The sequence below is a fragment of the Hemiscyllium ocellatum genome, chromosome 33 (genome assembly GCF_020745735.1).
Source record: "Hemiscyllium ocellatum isolate sHemOce1 chromosome 33, sHemOce1.pat.X.cur, whole genome shotgun sequence".
Taxonomy (NCBI): domain Eukaryota; kingdom Metazoa; phylum Chordata; class Chondrichthyes; order Orectolobiformes; family Hemiscylliidae; genus Hemiscyllium; species Hemiscyllium ocellatum.
The window spans coordinates 7,100,275-7,116,108 of record NC_083433.1 but is presented as its reverse complement, the minus strand read 5'-3'; the positions used below and the strand labels follow the sequence as shown (position 1 = coordinate 7,116,108).

The window sequence follows — 15,834 nt, the reverse complement described above, 5'->3', positions numbered from 1 at the left end:
CTTTTGTTTTGGGGGTAAGTAGAAAGGGGGCATCAAGCTCAGGTTTACTGCACCTGGCCCAGCCCAGCGAGGTTTAGGCATGACATCATCCACTGGCAGAGACCCGCCCACCTGCGGCCGCCCCATTGGCCGCAAGCCTGCTGTGTCCCACCTACCTTCGATTGGCCGTCGTGGTTGTCACTCAGGGTGATTGACGGCCCGGGGAGCTCCTGCAGTTGATCAGACTGGGCTCCAAGTTGGGAGTTAAAGGTAGGCGGGCATTGCAGGGACGGATTCTGGGAACCTTATCTCTCTTTTTTTTCAATGGGAAGTAGTGGATGAGTGAGAGAACCTTTATAATTTCTATTTTTATATTGTGGGGGAAGGGGGGGGATTTGATTGCATTTGCCTAAAATTCCCCCCTCCCCTTTTGCAGATTGCAAGAAGAGATGCAGGGGTAAAGGGAAGAAGAAAGAAGGGGGAGACTAAAAGCTGGAAGCAGGGCGAGAGCTGGAATCCTGGCTCGTAGGATGTGAGTATATAATGCATGCCATTGAGATTGTGGGTTGATAAATGGGTGCTTTTTTTCCAGCACGTTTTTATTTAAGGATTACAAGGTTCTTGATGTTTGGGGAGGGAGTTGGAGCTGCTTTCAAGTGAGATTTCCACAGCATTGTCCCTAACATCACGATTTTTTTTCTTGCAAATTTTTTCTCTTCAGTTATAACGTGCAGGAGTGTGGGGCCACTTGCTGAAGGTTTGAGGGATGGTCTGTTTCGTGGGTGCATGTGTGTCTGCGTGTTTTGATTTTTTTTTCATTGCAATCCTCTTCTCCACCCACCCTCCCCCCATTCCCCTACCTTCCTGACATCCTGCTGAGAGAGATATTCACGACTCTGATTCAGGATGAAGGGTACATTCAGTGATTTGTGGGGCTGGAGATTAATTGCCTTTTTTTCTTTTGCAAGGGGAGGATGAGAGAGAGCGAGCAAATTCTATCTGTAAAATGCACTTTGGCTCTTTACAAAGACGAGTTATCAGACACAATCTGTGTAACTGTGTATGCATCTTTTGGAAATACAAATAGTTTAAGTTTAGAAATAACCAGAATTTATGTAGGGCGCAGATAATCAATGATTTCCCACCCTCTAGATTTTAACTGGATCCCTGTCATGTAAGATCCACTGGGTTTCAGATTCCTCTGGTCCGTGCACCAAAAACAAATCTAGTCCAAAATGTGTACCGTTTCAGTGATTAGGGAGGGGATGTCTGGTAAAAGAAAAGGGTATTTTATATAGATATCCTGCATTTAAAACGTGATAGTTTTTAAATACCTGCATTTGCTGCACCGTCTTGATAGCTAACACCGCCTGTCAGAGATTTAAATCCATATATCAGTGACTTGCTTCCATTACTGGCTGATCAGGAACCGACTGTGCTTTTTAAAAAAAAATGCAGTGCTTAGATGTATATAAGCATACTTTTTCTTTTTTTTAAAAAAAAGCTAAATTCATCGCTACTTTCAGAATGCACGGATTTAAATTCATCTCTAGCTAGCCTGTTATCAATGATTATTGGTGCTAACCGCGATTTGTAGGGAGCAATTTATTACCAGTAAGTACATAGCCACGCAGGATTCTCTTCAATGCGCTAGGTTTATCATAACTATATTGTACCCCATTGGTATTTGAACGGCGTCTCTGCAGTGATTAACTCGGAAGATAATTGTGGTGTTGGTCTGCAGACCATAATGATGGATGCCTTTGAGAAACAATTCACAGAGTCCTGTGAATATAATTTGGAAGGTGACAATGTGCAGTTTAGTTTCCCCTGCACTATTGGAGAAGAATCACTTATGTAACCCCCCCTCCAAACACACTCTAGTTGAACCAGTGCAGAATGGGGCCATGTGTATTTGCATTTGTATATCTGACTGCTCACAGTACCACTTACATTTGCATTCCTGTGAATACAGTCACTGGATGCTGTTTGATCTGTCAATTTGTTTTCAAATAGAAACTGACAAATGGAATAATTGAATTTTGAGTCTGGTGAGAAGATTACTTTAAGATTTGAGTTTTTGTTTGAAAGAGGATGGTCATTGAGTTGGACAAAAAGTGTGAGTCGAGGCGTTTTCAGATCATGAAAATCAGGCCAAATGGCCAGTTTCTGTGCTGTAAGTTATGTCGTGATTGCTGATTATTCTTCACTGGAAGTGTGATCTTGTCCAGCTTGTAGATTCCTTCGTGGACGCTAGCATCACCCCTCCTGCTTTCAGACAAACTTGGGAGTGTGGCTGAACAAAGAGACCTTGGAGTGCAGGTTCATAGTTCCTTGAAAGTGGAGTCGCAGGTGGACAAGATATTGAAGAAGGCGTTTGTTAGGCTTGATTTTATTGGTCAGTGCATTGAGTATGGGAGTTGGGAGGTCATGTTGTGGCTGTTCAGGACATTGGTTAGGTCACTTTTGGAATACTGTGTTCAGTCCTAGCCTCCCTACTATCGGAAAGATGTCGTGAAACATGAAAGGGTTCAGAAAAGATTTACAAGGATGTTGCCAGCGTTGGAGGGTTTGAGTTATAGGCAGAGAGCCTTTCTCCCTGGAGTGTTGGAGGCTGAGGGGTGACCTTATAGAGGTTTGTAAAATCTTGAGGGGCATGGATAGGGTGAACAACCAAGATCTTACCCCTAGGGTAGGGGTGTCCAAAACTAGAGGGCATAGGTTTAAGATAGGATAGGAAAGATTTAGAAGGGACAAATACAATATTTAAAAGGTGTCTGGTTGGATACATGAATAGGAGGAGTTTAGACGGATATGGGGCAAATGGGACCAGATTAATTTAGGATATTTGGTCAGCATGGACGAGTTGGACCAAAGGGTCTGTTTCTGTGCTTAACATCTCTATGACTGACTGCTATTGAAGAGAATACTCATTGACCACTTATTTGTTGTTAGGAACAGCATCCTTCTTCCCCACCCCCCCACCTCATTGCAGGGGATGTCCTAATGGGAATGTCTGAGACATGAACTTGCATCTTCCGAGTCATGAGCTGAGTACTTCAGTACTGTAGCTAATAGCTTTCTCTTCTTTTGGCTCATTTAATGATTAATTCATTCATTTTTAATAAATGTACTAGTCAGCAGTTTTTCCTCTTGTATAGCGTAGTGGTGAACGTGTGTGTGTCTCTCTTTCTTCTGGACAACTGACTTAAGTAGCGGGCAAGAGGGTCCTGTCAGGGGCTGAAGATGTAAGGGTGGCTTATTGCTATTTCTCTGTCAGCTTGGGCTAGACAAGATTGTATTCTGAGCTGTATCCAAGAACAGACTGCACACTGAGTGAGTTTTAGTGTTATTAACCAACCACTGACACGTAATCCAGGCAAACAATGGACAGTTTGTTCAGTGTGCTGTTAACCAACAATTGTGCAGTGTACTAACCATGTATGCTTGCAAGAAGCTAGGACACTCCTGGATTCTGTAAAAACAAGTTGTTTCAGGGATTAAAAATCAGCTGTCAGCAATTCATTACTGACAAATTGACCTGGGACAATCTACATTAACGTTCAGTATTCGAGAGCGGCAATTTGGATAGAAATGCTACTCCTATGGTCGTTGACCACAGAAGGATGAGGCCAGATGGCACTTGGAACTGCACTGTTGTCATTAAGACTTTGGGAAAGTGCAATAGTCAGCCTAGGAGGATCTTGCATATATGTTGCACTTTTCAAAATGTATCTTACAGTCATTGCAGTGTAATTACTGTTGTAATCTAGGAAATGTGGCACACAACAAACTCCCATAAACAACAGTGTGATAATGGTGAGATAATCTGTTGTGGTGTTGATTGAGGGATAAACATTGCTCAGGACACCAGGGATAACTTGCTTCCTTTGAAATAGAGCCATTTTGGTCTTTTATCGTATCACCTTGATTTAACGTCACAAGTGAAGCCGGGCCACTCACAAATCAGTTTGCAAGTTGGAACACCATGCAGGATAATATAAAGCAAGCACTCGTAAGTACAGGAAATGTACATATAACGTCTTTAAATTTACACCCCATGTAAGATTGTGTTCATACGTATGAACATTCGTAAATCAGGGACCCCCTGTACCACCTCCAGAGTGACGTTGCAGTGTCAGCCATGATGGTTCAGTGGTTCACACTGCTGCCTCACAGCGCCAGGAATCCGGATTCAGTTGCACCCTTGAGTAGCTGTCTGTGTGGAGTTTGCTTGTTCTCCCTATGCCTGCATGGGTTTCCTCCCACAGTTCAAGGATATGCAGGTTAGGTGGACTAACCATGGGAAATTGCTCATAATGTGCAGGGATGTGCAGGCTAGGTGGGTTAGCCATGGGAAATGCAGGGTTACAGGGATAGGGTTGGGGGGGAATTGGGTATGGAAGGGTTGGTGTGGAGTTGATGTGCTGAATGGCCTGCTCCCATTGCAGGGATTCTATGATTCTAAAACTCTGGAATTGTAAAATCATACAGTACAGAAAAGGTCCTTCCACTAAATCTACAATTTCCACTTCCCTGTACTAGGTCTTGAATGTTATGACATTTCAAGTGCTCATCCAAGCACTACTTAAAAGTTAAGGTTTCCCACCTCAACTAAACTCCCAGGCAGTGCATTCCAGGCCCACATCGTTCTCTGTGTGAAAATGTTTTCTGGAGTTGGTCTTGAACTCAGAATCTTGCAAGTTGTCAGGTGAGAATGCTACCAAGTGAACAACAGATGACTCTCAAGATAGATTTATTTTATTCTTCATTAAACCCAAAAACTGTTTGTATTAACTTCAAGGATCCTGCTCAATCTCCCACCTCAACTCCAATGCAGGGACTGTACCTCAAAGTTGTTAAATTGTATGTAAAGAGGTTTGGAACATGCCAGGGTCATGAAGGATTCCAGATGAATACCACTTTCTTCGCTACAGGCAGAGGATTGAACATGTGGTCCAAGAGGTGAACTTTAAACCAAGGATGGTCAGTTATGTAATGAGGCTGAGGCTTGGGGAGTGCTGGGACAGGTTAGTTGAATGGTTTCCCATCATCATGAAGTAAAGGGAGTTAAGTCAAGTACAAGAAATTGAATGTGAACGCGAACATGATAGTGGAGTGCAGTCTATTGAGTGATTTTTGAATTGATGGGCAGAGGGATTGGTTGTCTGAGGAAGCACAGCCAAATGGTAGTGTAGTATAGTTTGTCATAATTCATGTAATTATTCTCACTGAACTGTGAGAGAACACCGAGTGACACAATTATAGGTTTTGTCTTCAAACTTGATATATGCTCTTGAGATGACTTGTACTGTGTGTACTTGTACTTCTTGGCCTCAGGTACTCAGTCTGGGGGAATATTGGTACCGCGTGCTCTCTCTTGCCCATCTTCCTCCATCACCGAAGGGAGAGCCAAAGTACATAATTCACCTGTTAAAAATAGCTGGGGAAAGGACTTACGATGTGGACAACTCAATCCAATCTCGTGAATTAGTAATTTGACCCTTGGGTAGCAAACCGAGCTAAGCACAGTCTTCTGGTGATGCTACTATTTTGCACAATGGGTCGGCATAAGATGCTTTAGAACAAGCACTCCTGGGCATGTGTACAAAGGGCAGATTTAGTGTTCGTTCTGATCCACATCTGAGCATCCTTGAGCTGTGCATCTCTCTCTCTCTCTCTCTCTCTCAAGGCATACACTTCCTTATGTCCTTTCCCCTCCCACATCCCCAAGCCCTCTTAATGTCACTCTGATACCTTTGATGTTTCTTATTTTTACATTATTTGTTCGTCAGTGTGGGTGTTGCTTGCTATGCCAATTTTATTGTCCATGTTTAAAGAATAAAGATTAGCCAAGGTACTGGGTGCTGTTCTTTGAAGTACTTGACCATGGGGCTTTATCCATTCACCTGGTAATGGTGGTGGTGGGGGGTTCTTGCCTTTAATGTCTGATCTAAAAGGTGGTGGTTATGGCAGTGTGGCACTCCAAGTGTTGTACTGACTGTGAGCCTTGATTCCCCTGTTTGAACTGCTGGCATGGGTCTTGAACTCACAACCTTGTGACTCAGAGGTGAGTCTGCTACCCACTGAGCCACGACTGACATAACTGCATCGCATTCTGTCATTTGCTTGTTAATCATCAATTATCGCCTGCCACTTCAGTGCCAATTTCCCTTCTTCCAATTGAATGTAACGAGACATGACATCTGTACAAGTGTGAGGAAAATGACAGTCGAGCACTGCCTTTTCTACTGGCTGACTGGAAGCTCAGTCTTGAGGGTCAAAAGTGAGCTGTAGTCAAACTGCCAGTTACAACTGATTCATAGGGTTGTGAACGCCTGGGTGAGTATTGGCCAATTCCATGGGGGTTTTTCCTCCTAAATATCTCTCCCTTCTGACATGCCTGAAGTAAAAGGTGCTGGTGAGAGGAAGGCCTCTGTAATTCTCAGCTTTGCAGTCTCAGGATAATAGGTTTTTTTTGGGAAGGATCATAAATTTTATTGGGAATGTAGTGTTGAGGGTACAAGTGGATTATTCACAATTTTATTGAATGGCAAAGCAGGCTGGAAGGACTAAATGGCCTGCTTTTGCTCTGAATTGGGGATGTGTGCGTTAGGCATGCGAGGGTGCATGTGTTGTGTGTGTACCTGCCTGAGTGCTGGTCTGTGGTATGTGCGTGTGTAGCTCCCATTGTGTGCAGATTGCTATGTGTCATAGTGTAATCAACGTGAAGGAAAAGGCATGACCGGAGACTTTGGGAACACTGCTAATTATCACATGGTTACTACACATTGAGGAAGGAGTTTCCAAAGCAAAGAAATCATAAGTTTTTTACAGAAATCTGCTTCCCACTTAGTGCCTGGTCCTCTTGCAGTTTGTACTATAACATCTGCAGCCACTTGCAACTGGACAGTGAAGTTAAAAGCTCCATGGAACTGAATTGGAGTCACTTGTGACCGGTATTTGTGACTCTGAACAAACCATGTGTGTTGACTGTGTAAGACCACAGACGTAGGAGCACAAGCAGGCCAGTCAGCCTACTGACTCTGCTCTGTCATTCAATAGTCCCAGTTGTTATCTGCAATGCCAGTCTCTTGTTGTAGAGTCATACAGCATGGAAACAGACCCTTTGGTTTAACTGGGCAAAAGTAGATGCTGGAGATCAGAGTCAAGATTGGAATGGTGCTGGAAAAGCATAGCCGGTCAGGCAGCATCCGAGGAGCGGGAGAATTGACGTATCGGGCAAAAGCCCTTCATCAGGAATCCCATTCCTGCTCCTCGGATGCTGCTGACCTGCTGTGCTTTTCCAACACCACTCTAATCTTGCTTTCGGTTCAACTAGTCCATCCTAACTATGTTCCCAAACTGAACTAATGTCATCTACCTGTGTTTGGCCCATATCCCCTCAAAACCTTACTATTCATGAACTTATCTAAATGTCTTTTAAATGTTCTAACTGTACCTGCCACTTCCTCTGGCAGTTCATTTCACACACAAACTACTGTGTATTAAAAACAAAAAAAAGTTGCCACTTATGTCCTTTTTAAATCTTTCTCCTCTCACCTTTAAAAAATGTCCATTAGTTTTGAATCGTCCCACCTTTGTGAAAAGACCCCTGTAATTCACCCTATCTAAGCCCCTCACTCTCTTTTCCTCATAACGGCCAATTCTGCATCTGCCGTGATGGTAGAGTCTCCAAATACGTTCCGTCACACAGCTGACCAGAAATCTCGACCAATACCAGAGTCTGCATTTGTGTGCTTTGGAGGGAAGGTGTACTGTCACTGGATTATTAATCCAGAAACCCAGGCTCCCTTTTTATATGATGTAATTTAAATTGCAAACCTAGTGATGACCATGAAATCACTGTCACTTATCATAAAAATCCATCTTTTCACTATATCCTGAGGGAAAGAAATCTATAATCTTTACAAAGTCTGGCCTACACATGACTCCAGACCCATAGCAATGTGGTTAGCTCTTAACTATCCTCTAGACAATTAGGGAATTCATCTTCCTCTGTTCCTTCAAGTCCCACTTTGAAATAATTGATTATCTTCACTTCCATCATCCTCATAGGCAGCGTGTTGCATTTTTCTTTTTAACAAAAAAGGTTCTGTTCTGCCCAAAAACCCTAGTCCCTGTTCCATTGGCTAGTGACAGAGTCTTTAGTTGTGTCCCATAATATGTCAGTGCTGATGGGATTGAGCTTTTGAGGTGTATGCATAATCCAAGAGGGTCGCAGACACAGACCTTACTCTCCTGCTGTTGGAGAGAGTTAACAAACCTCACAGATTAACCTGATGTTACATTTAGAGGTGTCTCCTTCTGTGTCTGACTTAATTGCCAAATGGAAGTTAGGCATTGGCTAGCCCCAGTAAGGATGCCAAAAAAAATGAAATGTTTTCTAAAATTCCTCGGCAGCCATTTCAACTATTGTAACCTCCCGTAAACACGAATGTGATAGTGACCAGATAATCTGTATTTTAAGATGTTAACTTGAGAGATAATGACCAGGAAAGCAATAAGTGAGAAATAAACAATGGCTCAGGAAGAATCTTCCTGCTCCTTATTGAAATAGTGCCAAGGGATCGTCTTCACTCGCTTGAGAGGTGTCCAAAGCTGTCTCCTCTGACAGTGCAGCATTTGGAAGGGGTAATGGCATACTGACATTGTTACTGGAGTAACAACCAAGAGCCCTTGGCTAATATGCTGGGGATGTAGTTTCAAATCCCATCACGGCAGATGGTGAAATTTGAATTCAATAAAAATCTGGAATCCAAAGCTGGCCTAATGACGACCTGATTGTTGTGTAAACACATCAGAATTTACTAATATCCAGTAGGGGAGGAAAACTGTCTTCCTTACTGGACTGGCTTGCGTGTGATCCAGACCCGTTGCAATGTGTTTGACTCTTAACTGCCCCCTGAAATGACCTGGCAAATCGCTCAGCTCAAGGGCAATTAAAGATGGCCAAAAAATGCCAGCTTTGCCAGTGATGCCAACATCCCATGAGCCTATTTTAAAAAATCCTCTCACTCGCTCTATTCTGCAGTTGTATACTTTGTTGCCTGTTTCATCTACAGCCTGGAGGACACTGTGTAAATCAAATGATAAAATGAGGTGGCGTGTGGTGACTCATGGCTGTGATTGGCACAGTAAAGGGTCACCCATTGAAAACAGATGAGGAGGAATTTCTTCTCTCAGATGTTCATGAATCTGTGGAATTCTTTACAGTAAGGACTGTCAAGACTGGGCTGCGAAGTATATTCAAAATTGAGATAGATAAGATAGGTTTTTAAACAGTAAGGGAAATCGAGGGTTATGAGAATAAGCAGGAACGTGGATTATCAGATTGGTTAACGTCTCATTGAATGGCAGAGCAGACTTAATGGTGCGAATGGCCTGCTCCTGCTCCTATATCCTTACGGTCTTGTTGTCTTGCCCCTGGAAGTATTGCCCCCACCCCATCATGTCTTTTTTGGTGGAGGAGGGAACCATGAACTGCCCACTACTGTAACATATTGATGTCATCTGGTAGAAACACTGCCATTTAAGTGACCTCTGTCTTACGATTCCTAGGTCTGTCTGAAAAACTTTATAGTCTGGGGACCACTTCTGACCTTGTATCTCATTAACGTTTATCCTTTCATTTGTTGACAGCTGCTGAGGGCACACCCTCCTAAGATTTTTTTGTTGAGTCATTTACAGAATATAGGGGTGGCTGGCAAGGCCAGCATTTGTTACCCATCCCCAACTCCCCCTCGAGAATCCCCTCCCCAAACCCCACCATTGTGCTCTCTGGTGTCACCAGAGGATGCTCTGAGACTGCTGGTTCAAATTCCACTATGGCTGTTGGTGGAATGTATTTAAGTCTGGACTGATTTGGAGGTGCCGGTGTTGGACTGGGATGTACAAAGTTTCAAATCACACAACACCAGGTTATAGTCCAACAGGTTTAATTGGAAGCACTAGTTTTCGGAGCGCCGCTCCTTAATCACGTGGTTCACCACCTGATGAAAACCTGGTGTTGTGATTTGTAACTAAGTCTGAACTAGTCAGTTGATTGTGATGACACACATCGTATGTTGTATTAACCCATCTGGTTAGAAAGAAATGTGGCTTACGTGTGATTCTGGCCCAAGGCAATAGTTGACTGTTTGAGGACCTTGGCCACATCCCATGAAAGAATAAAGATGGATGAAAACTTGCATCTTCAGCCATTGTAAGATATTTAACAGAGTGAGGAGCAGTGTTCCCTCTATAGCTGTGCTTCTCTGAAGTTCAGCACACACTGATGGGTGTCCCAATGTGTTGACTTTTGGATTCAGAGGTCAATGCCATACAGATGATTAAAAAATATTGTGGGTATATTGGTGAAGAGGAGAAAGTGAGGTCTGCAGATGCTGGAGATCAGAGCTGAAAATGTGTTGCTGGAAAAGCGCAGCAGGTCAGGCAGCATCCAAGGAACAGGAAATTCGACGTTTCGGGCATAAGCCCTTCTTCAGGAATGATGACAGTGTGTCCAGCAGGCTAAGATAAAAGGTAGGGAGGAGGGACTTGGGAGAGGGGCTATGGAGATGCGATAGGTGGAAGGAATTCAAGGTGAGGGTGATAGGCCAGAGTGGGATGGGGGCGGAGAGGTCAGGAAGAAGATTGCAGGTTAGGAAGGCAGTGCTGAGTTTGAGGGATTCGACTGAGACAAGATGGGGGGAGGGGAAATGAGGAAACTAGAGAAATCTGAGTTCATATATTGGTGAAGAGTCTTAACAACCTGAAACTTCACACCAAGTCACATCAGGAGTTATCATGACCAATGGCCGAATGTTTGGCTGAAGATGCAAGTTTTTCTTGTTGCTGTGGGGCCAGAATCTCACTTAGGCCACATTTCCTTCTAACCAGATGGGCTTATACAACATATGATGATGTGTGTCATCACTATCAGCTGACTAGTCGAAACTTACAAATTAAATAATCGTAGAGGTCTGCAGCACAGAAAAAAAGCCCATCAAATCTGCACCGATCAAAAACAACTGCCTAACTATTCTAATTCCATTTTCCAGCACTTACCCCCAAAGCTTTGTATGCCCTGCCTTCACACATTCATGTCTAACCATTATTTCAATGTTTGAGGATTTCTGCACCTACTACCCTTGTTGGCGGAGAGTTCCAGACTCCCACCACTTGTAAAATGTTTTTCCTCACATCCCCTCTAAATCTGCTAACCCTCACTGTCAATGTATGCCCCATGGGCATTGACTCCTCCGTCAAAGGGCAAAGCATCTTTCTATGCACTCTCCATAATTTCAAAATGCAATTATTTTCAAAGAAACAAAGGGATTGGAGGGGGCAGAGAATGCTAATGAGGATTTCAGGTGAGTTTGTGAAGAAACTTTTTGGCTTTTTTTATGAAGATAAAATATTAACCACTCCCACTCCCACTCTCTTTTTGTTCTGAAACTGGAGGTAGACAGGACATAAATAGAAATTGCTGGAAAAGCTCAGCAGGTCTGGCAGCATCTGTGAATAGAAATCAAGAGTTAACGTTGTGGGTCGAGTGACCCTAGTCCAGGGATGACATAACCTCTCCCTCAAAGACAGTTGTGTGTTTTAACTCCAGCTTTCCAGGATAATGGGGTTTTCTATGGCCTGGTCCAATCGCCACATCCAGTCAGAAGCAATCTGTGATCTTGCCAACCACAGTCTGTCAGAGGTACGGACAATCCCACCAGCCAGTCTCAGTGCAATAAAGCCACTAACTGCAGCCTAGTTCAGGAGCTAATGAGTGCTATTTCTGTGATATTCTCAAGTTACATATTTGAGTTCCAGTAACTTGTGAAATCATAGAACATCAACCTGTGCTTATTGTTTTGCCTCAGAACATTGTGAATTTCTGATCCTTGAGCATCAACATCCAAAAATTGGGGTAATAGTCTCTTCTCATGAATATTTTTCACCTGATTGTTTCTTTTTTTTTGTTAAATTTTTGTTTTAGCAGCTTGGCCTGGGTTTGCTGCATCTCCCCCGCTCCCCACGCGCTCAACCGCTGGGGTCTGATCGTCCTCTCCTCCCTGCACCGCCACTGGCTGCCACCGCATCTCCCGAGGCTTCCAATGGTCTAATTCGGGCAAGATGATGTGCGAAGTGATGCCGACCATTAACGAGGACAACCGACGGGGCTCTCAGTACGGGCCGGATGACGCCAACTTTGAGCAGCTCATGGTGAACATGCTGAACGAGCGCGAGCGGCTGCTCGAGAGCCTGCGCGAGACGCAGGAGAGCTTGGCTGGCGCCCAGCTGCGTCTGCGCGAACTCGGGCACGAGAAGGAGTCGTTGCAGCGCCAACTCAGCATCGCGCTGCCACAGGTACCAGAATTCCATTCTTCCATTTCTCATTTCTCATGCAGACCACTGCATGGCCGAATTCATCTTGCATTTTGCTTTGACCTCACTTTGAGGTGGATGCCTTCGTTGGTTCTGGTCATGGGTTGTGGGCGTCCTTTGGCACTTGACCCTAATGAGCTCCCAAGGCTATTTCAGAAGCCAGTTAAAAGTCAACCAGGTTGCTGAGGGTTTGAAGTCATGTATAGGCCAGACCGCGTAAGGATGGTAGATTTCCTTCCCTATGGACACCAGTGAACCAGAGGGTCCCCTAATTATTTTTTTTAGATTAGATTACTTACAGTGTGGAAACAGGCCCTTCGGCCCAACAAGTTCACACCGACCCGCCGAAGCGCAACCCACCCCTACATACACCCCTTACCTAACACTACGGGCAATTTAGCATGGCCAATTCACCTGACCCGCACATCTTTGGACTGTGGGAGGAAACCGGAGCACCCGGAGGAAACCCACGCAGACACGGGGAGAACGTGCAAACTCCACACAGTCAGTCGCCTGAGTCGGGAAATGAACCCGGGTCTCGGGCGCTGTGAGGCAGCAGTGCTAACCACTGTGCCGCCAATTTCTGTTTATTATCATAAACAGAAATTGTTGGAAAAGCTCAGCTGGTCTGCCAGTATCCTTGGACTGTGGGAGGAAATCAGAGCATCCGGAGGAAACCCACACAGACATGGAGAATGTGCAGACCCCACACAGACAGTGTTGAAGATGCGTAGTATTTGTTTAACACCTCTGTCCATCTCCTTATTCCCCATTATCAATGTTCTTGTCTCAGTGGGGACAAGCCCCATGTTTACTTTTGCAAATCATCATCTCTAACCTATTGTAAGCTTTTATAATCTGTTTTTTATTCTCTGACTAGATTACTCTGATTATTGTATTTTTTTCCATGATCAATGTTTTGGCTGCCTTTACTGAATTCAGCTATCCTCCCAGAATGTAGGAAAGGTGTGTTGTCATGACTTTACAGGAAGAATCAAAAGGCAGGCTGTTATTTAAATAGAAAGAGGTTCAAAAAAGGTGCGGCACTGTGATCTGCATGTTCTTGTGCGTGAAACAGACAAAAAGCATACAATTGAGGCAAGTAAATAAGAGGCAGAGGGAATTTTGGTGCAAGGGGTTTTTATGTTTAAAAATAGTGAGGTCTTATTATGATTATACATGGTGTTGGTCAGACTATCCAGAAGTATTTTAGACAGGTCTGCTTTCCATATTTAAGAAAGGATGTGGAGGCTGTCCTAAAGGCTCTCATCAGGTTGATTCCTGTGATAAAGGGATTGATTTATCAAGAATAGCTAAACAAGTTAGACTTCTAGTCATGAGAGTTTAGAGAATGAGGGATGATCTTATTGACACATACAAGATTCTGAGAGGGCTTGACAGGGTCAGTATTGAGAAAATGGTTCCACTAGTGGGGAAATCTCAAACCAGGGACAGACTTCCAGAATAAGGTGGCACTCATTTAAAGCTGAGATGTGAAGGAATTTTTCTCGGAGAGGGTAGTGACTGTCTGGAATTCTCTTCTATTCCCCCCAGAGAGTTGTGGAGGCTACATCATTACAAGGGTTTAAAGTTGAGGTAAACAGATTCTGAAATATTGAATTGAGAGCAGTGATGCGTTGGTAGGAAGGAAGACTTGAGGTCTGGGGCAAATCAGTCATGATCTCATAGAATGGCAGGATAGGCTTGATGGGCTGAATGGCCTTCTCCTATTTGTGGTGTTCTTATGGAACAATTTATTAGTACGACTAGAAGTTTGTTAATGGACTAAAACAAGGTGGAGAATAAACATTTTTCAGTTTGGCAAGCAGTGAAACTAGGAGGATGAAGTGAGGTCTGCAGATGCTGGAGATCAGAGCTGAAAATGTGTTGCTGGAAAAGCAGCAGGTCAGGCAGCATCCAAGGAACAGGAGATTCGACGTTTCGGGCATAAGCCCTTCTTCAGGAATCATTGATTCCTGAAGAAGGGCTTATGCCCGAAATGTCGAATCTCCTGTTCCTTGGATGCTGCCTGACCTGCTGCGCTTTTCCAGCAACACGTTTTCAGCAAGCAGTGTAACTAGTTGGGTACCAGAAGGATCAATGCCAAGGGTTCACTATTTATGGTCTAGATCAGTGGTTCAAGTGGAATGGCCAAATGTAACCTATCCAGGTTTGTTAATGTTAAAAATTAGCTGGGTGAGTAATCTGGGAGGAGGATGTGAAGAGGCTGCAAAAGATGGCTATGGACAGCGAAAGTGAGTGGGCCAGGATATTACAGATTGAACGTAATATGGAGATATTCAGTGTGGAAGTAAAAATAGAAAAGCAGAACAGAGGTGAGAGACTAGGAAATGATATTCAGAGGGGCTCCGGTGTCCTTTTTATGAGTCACAGAAAGTTAAACGACAGGTGCAGCAAAGGAAGGTAAATATGTCAGTTTTTATCACAAAGTGATTAGAATCAAACAGTCAAACGTTTTACTGCCACTAATATAAGGCTTAGGAGAGATGATCCCGGAAGTAGTGTTCACAGTTTTGATCACCTTACCTTGGAAAGGCCTTACATCTGCACTAACTGCAGATCTATGGGTGGGTGGTTTGTGATTCAGAGAGACACCAACAGCAGAGGTTTAATTCCTGCACCAGCTAAGGTGACCATAAAGGTCCCACCTTCTCAACCTCTCTCCTGGTCTGAGGCATGGTGACCCTCTGGTTAAATTCACCACCAGTTGTATCTCTCCCATGAGAGAGCAGCCCTATGGATCCTCTGAGACTGTGGAAACTTTATTTACCGCTTTAGAGGAAGAACCCTCTAGTCCAGCCAGCTGATCCCAGTGATGAGGACTTTGCCCCATCAGGGGAGATTTAGTAGACTTGGCTTTTATTCCCTAGAGTTTGAGAATGAGAGGTGATCTCACGGAAACATTGACAGTTCTGAAACACTGTGCCAGAGTAGTTTCTACTCTGTCTCCAAATTAACGTTGGTCCATTTTGGTCTGAGTCAAAATAAATTTAATCATTGCAAGGATGGGTCTGTTTTACAACCAAGGCAAGGTTGGTATATTTCTGGGCTCGATGGGATTGGAGAGATGAGGAGAACACGGCCAGGATGTGGAGTTGATGAGAATGTTAATTCTTTATATTGAATAGAAATGGTAAAGTGATGAAAATCAGGCACTGGAAGAGACCAGAAAAAGGGAAGAGTGGAGGGTAGTGGGGGTGGAAGAAACTACAGAGATGGGAAGAGGGGTGAACTAGCAGAGGTTGCTGTTTGATCAGTATGGCAGATGGGCGAAGGAATGGCAGATGGTTTTGAATGTAGGTAGCTGTAAGGCTATGAATATTGAAACAGGAAACATGAGGCACGTGTGTTGGGTTGGCTGTGACATCTAGATCAGGTTGTCATCTGTGTTGTCAAGGGGATTGTGCTGCCTTGCAACAAGTTCTTGCACAGGCTGAAGAGGTTGGGTAA

The 15,834-nt window shown here is 44.0% G+C and overlaps 1 protein-coding gene across 4 annotated transcripts in view; it reads left to right on the top strand.

The window, feature by feature from the left end:
• The first annotated feature begins 285 nt into the window (after nt 1-285).
• Nucleotides 286-15,834, top strand: part of ppfia3 (PTPRF interacting protein alpha 3) — a 136,117-nt gene continuing 120,568 nt past the window's right edge. For 2 of the 4 annotated variants that reach the window (XM_060849615.1, XM_060849619.1), the window contains exons 1-2: nt 312-511; nt 11,975-12,345. In XM_060849615.1, coding sequence (XP_060705598.1) covers nt 12,112-12,345 — 234 coding nt within the window. In that variant the 5' untranslated portion in view covers nt 312-511; nt 11,975-12,111. Of the gene's footprint in view, nt 512-11,974; nt 12,346-15,834 lie in introns of all 4 variants that reach the window. The other 2 variants (XM_060849616.1, XM_060849617.1) reach the window with 2 other exon arrangements.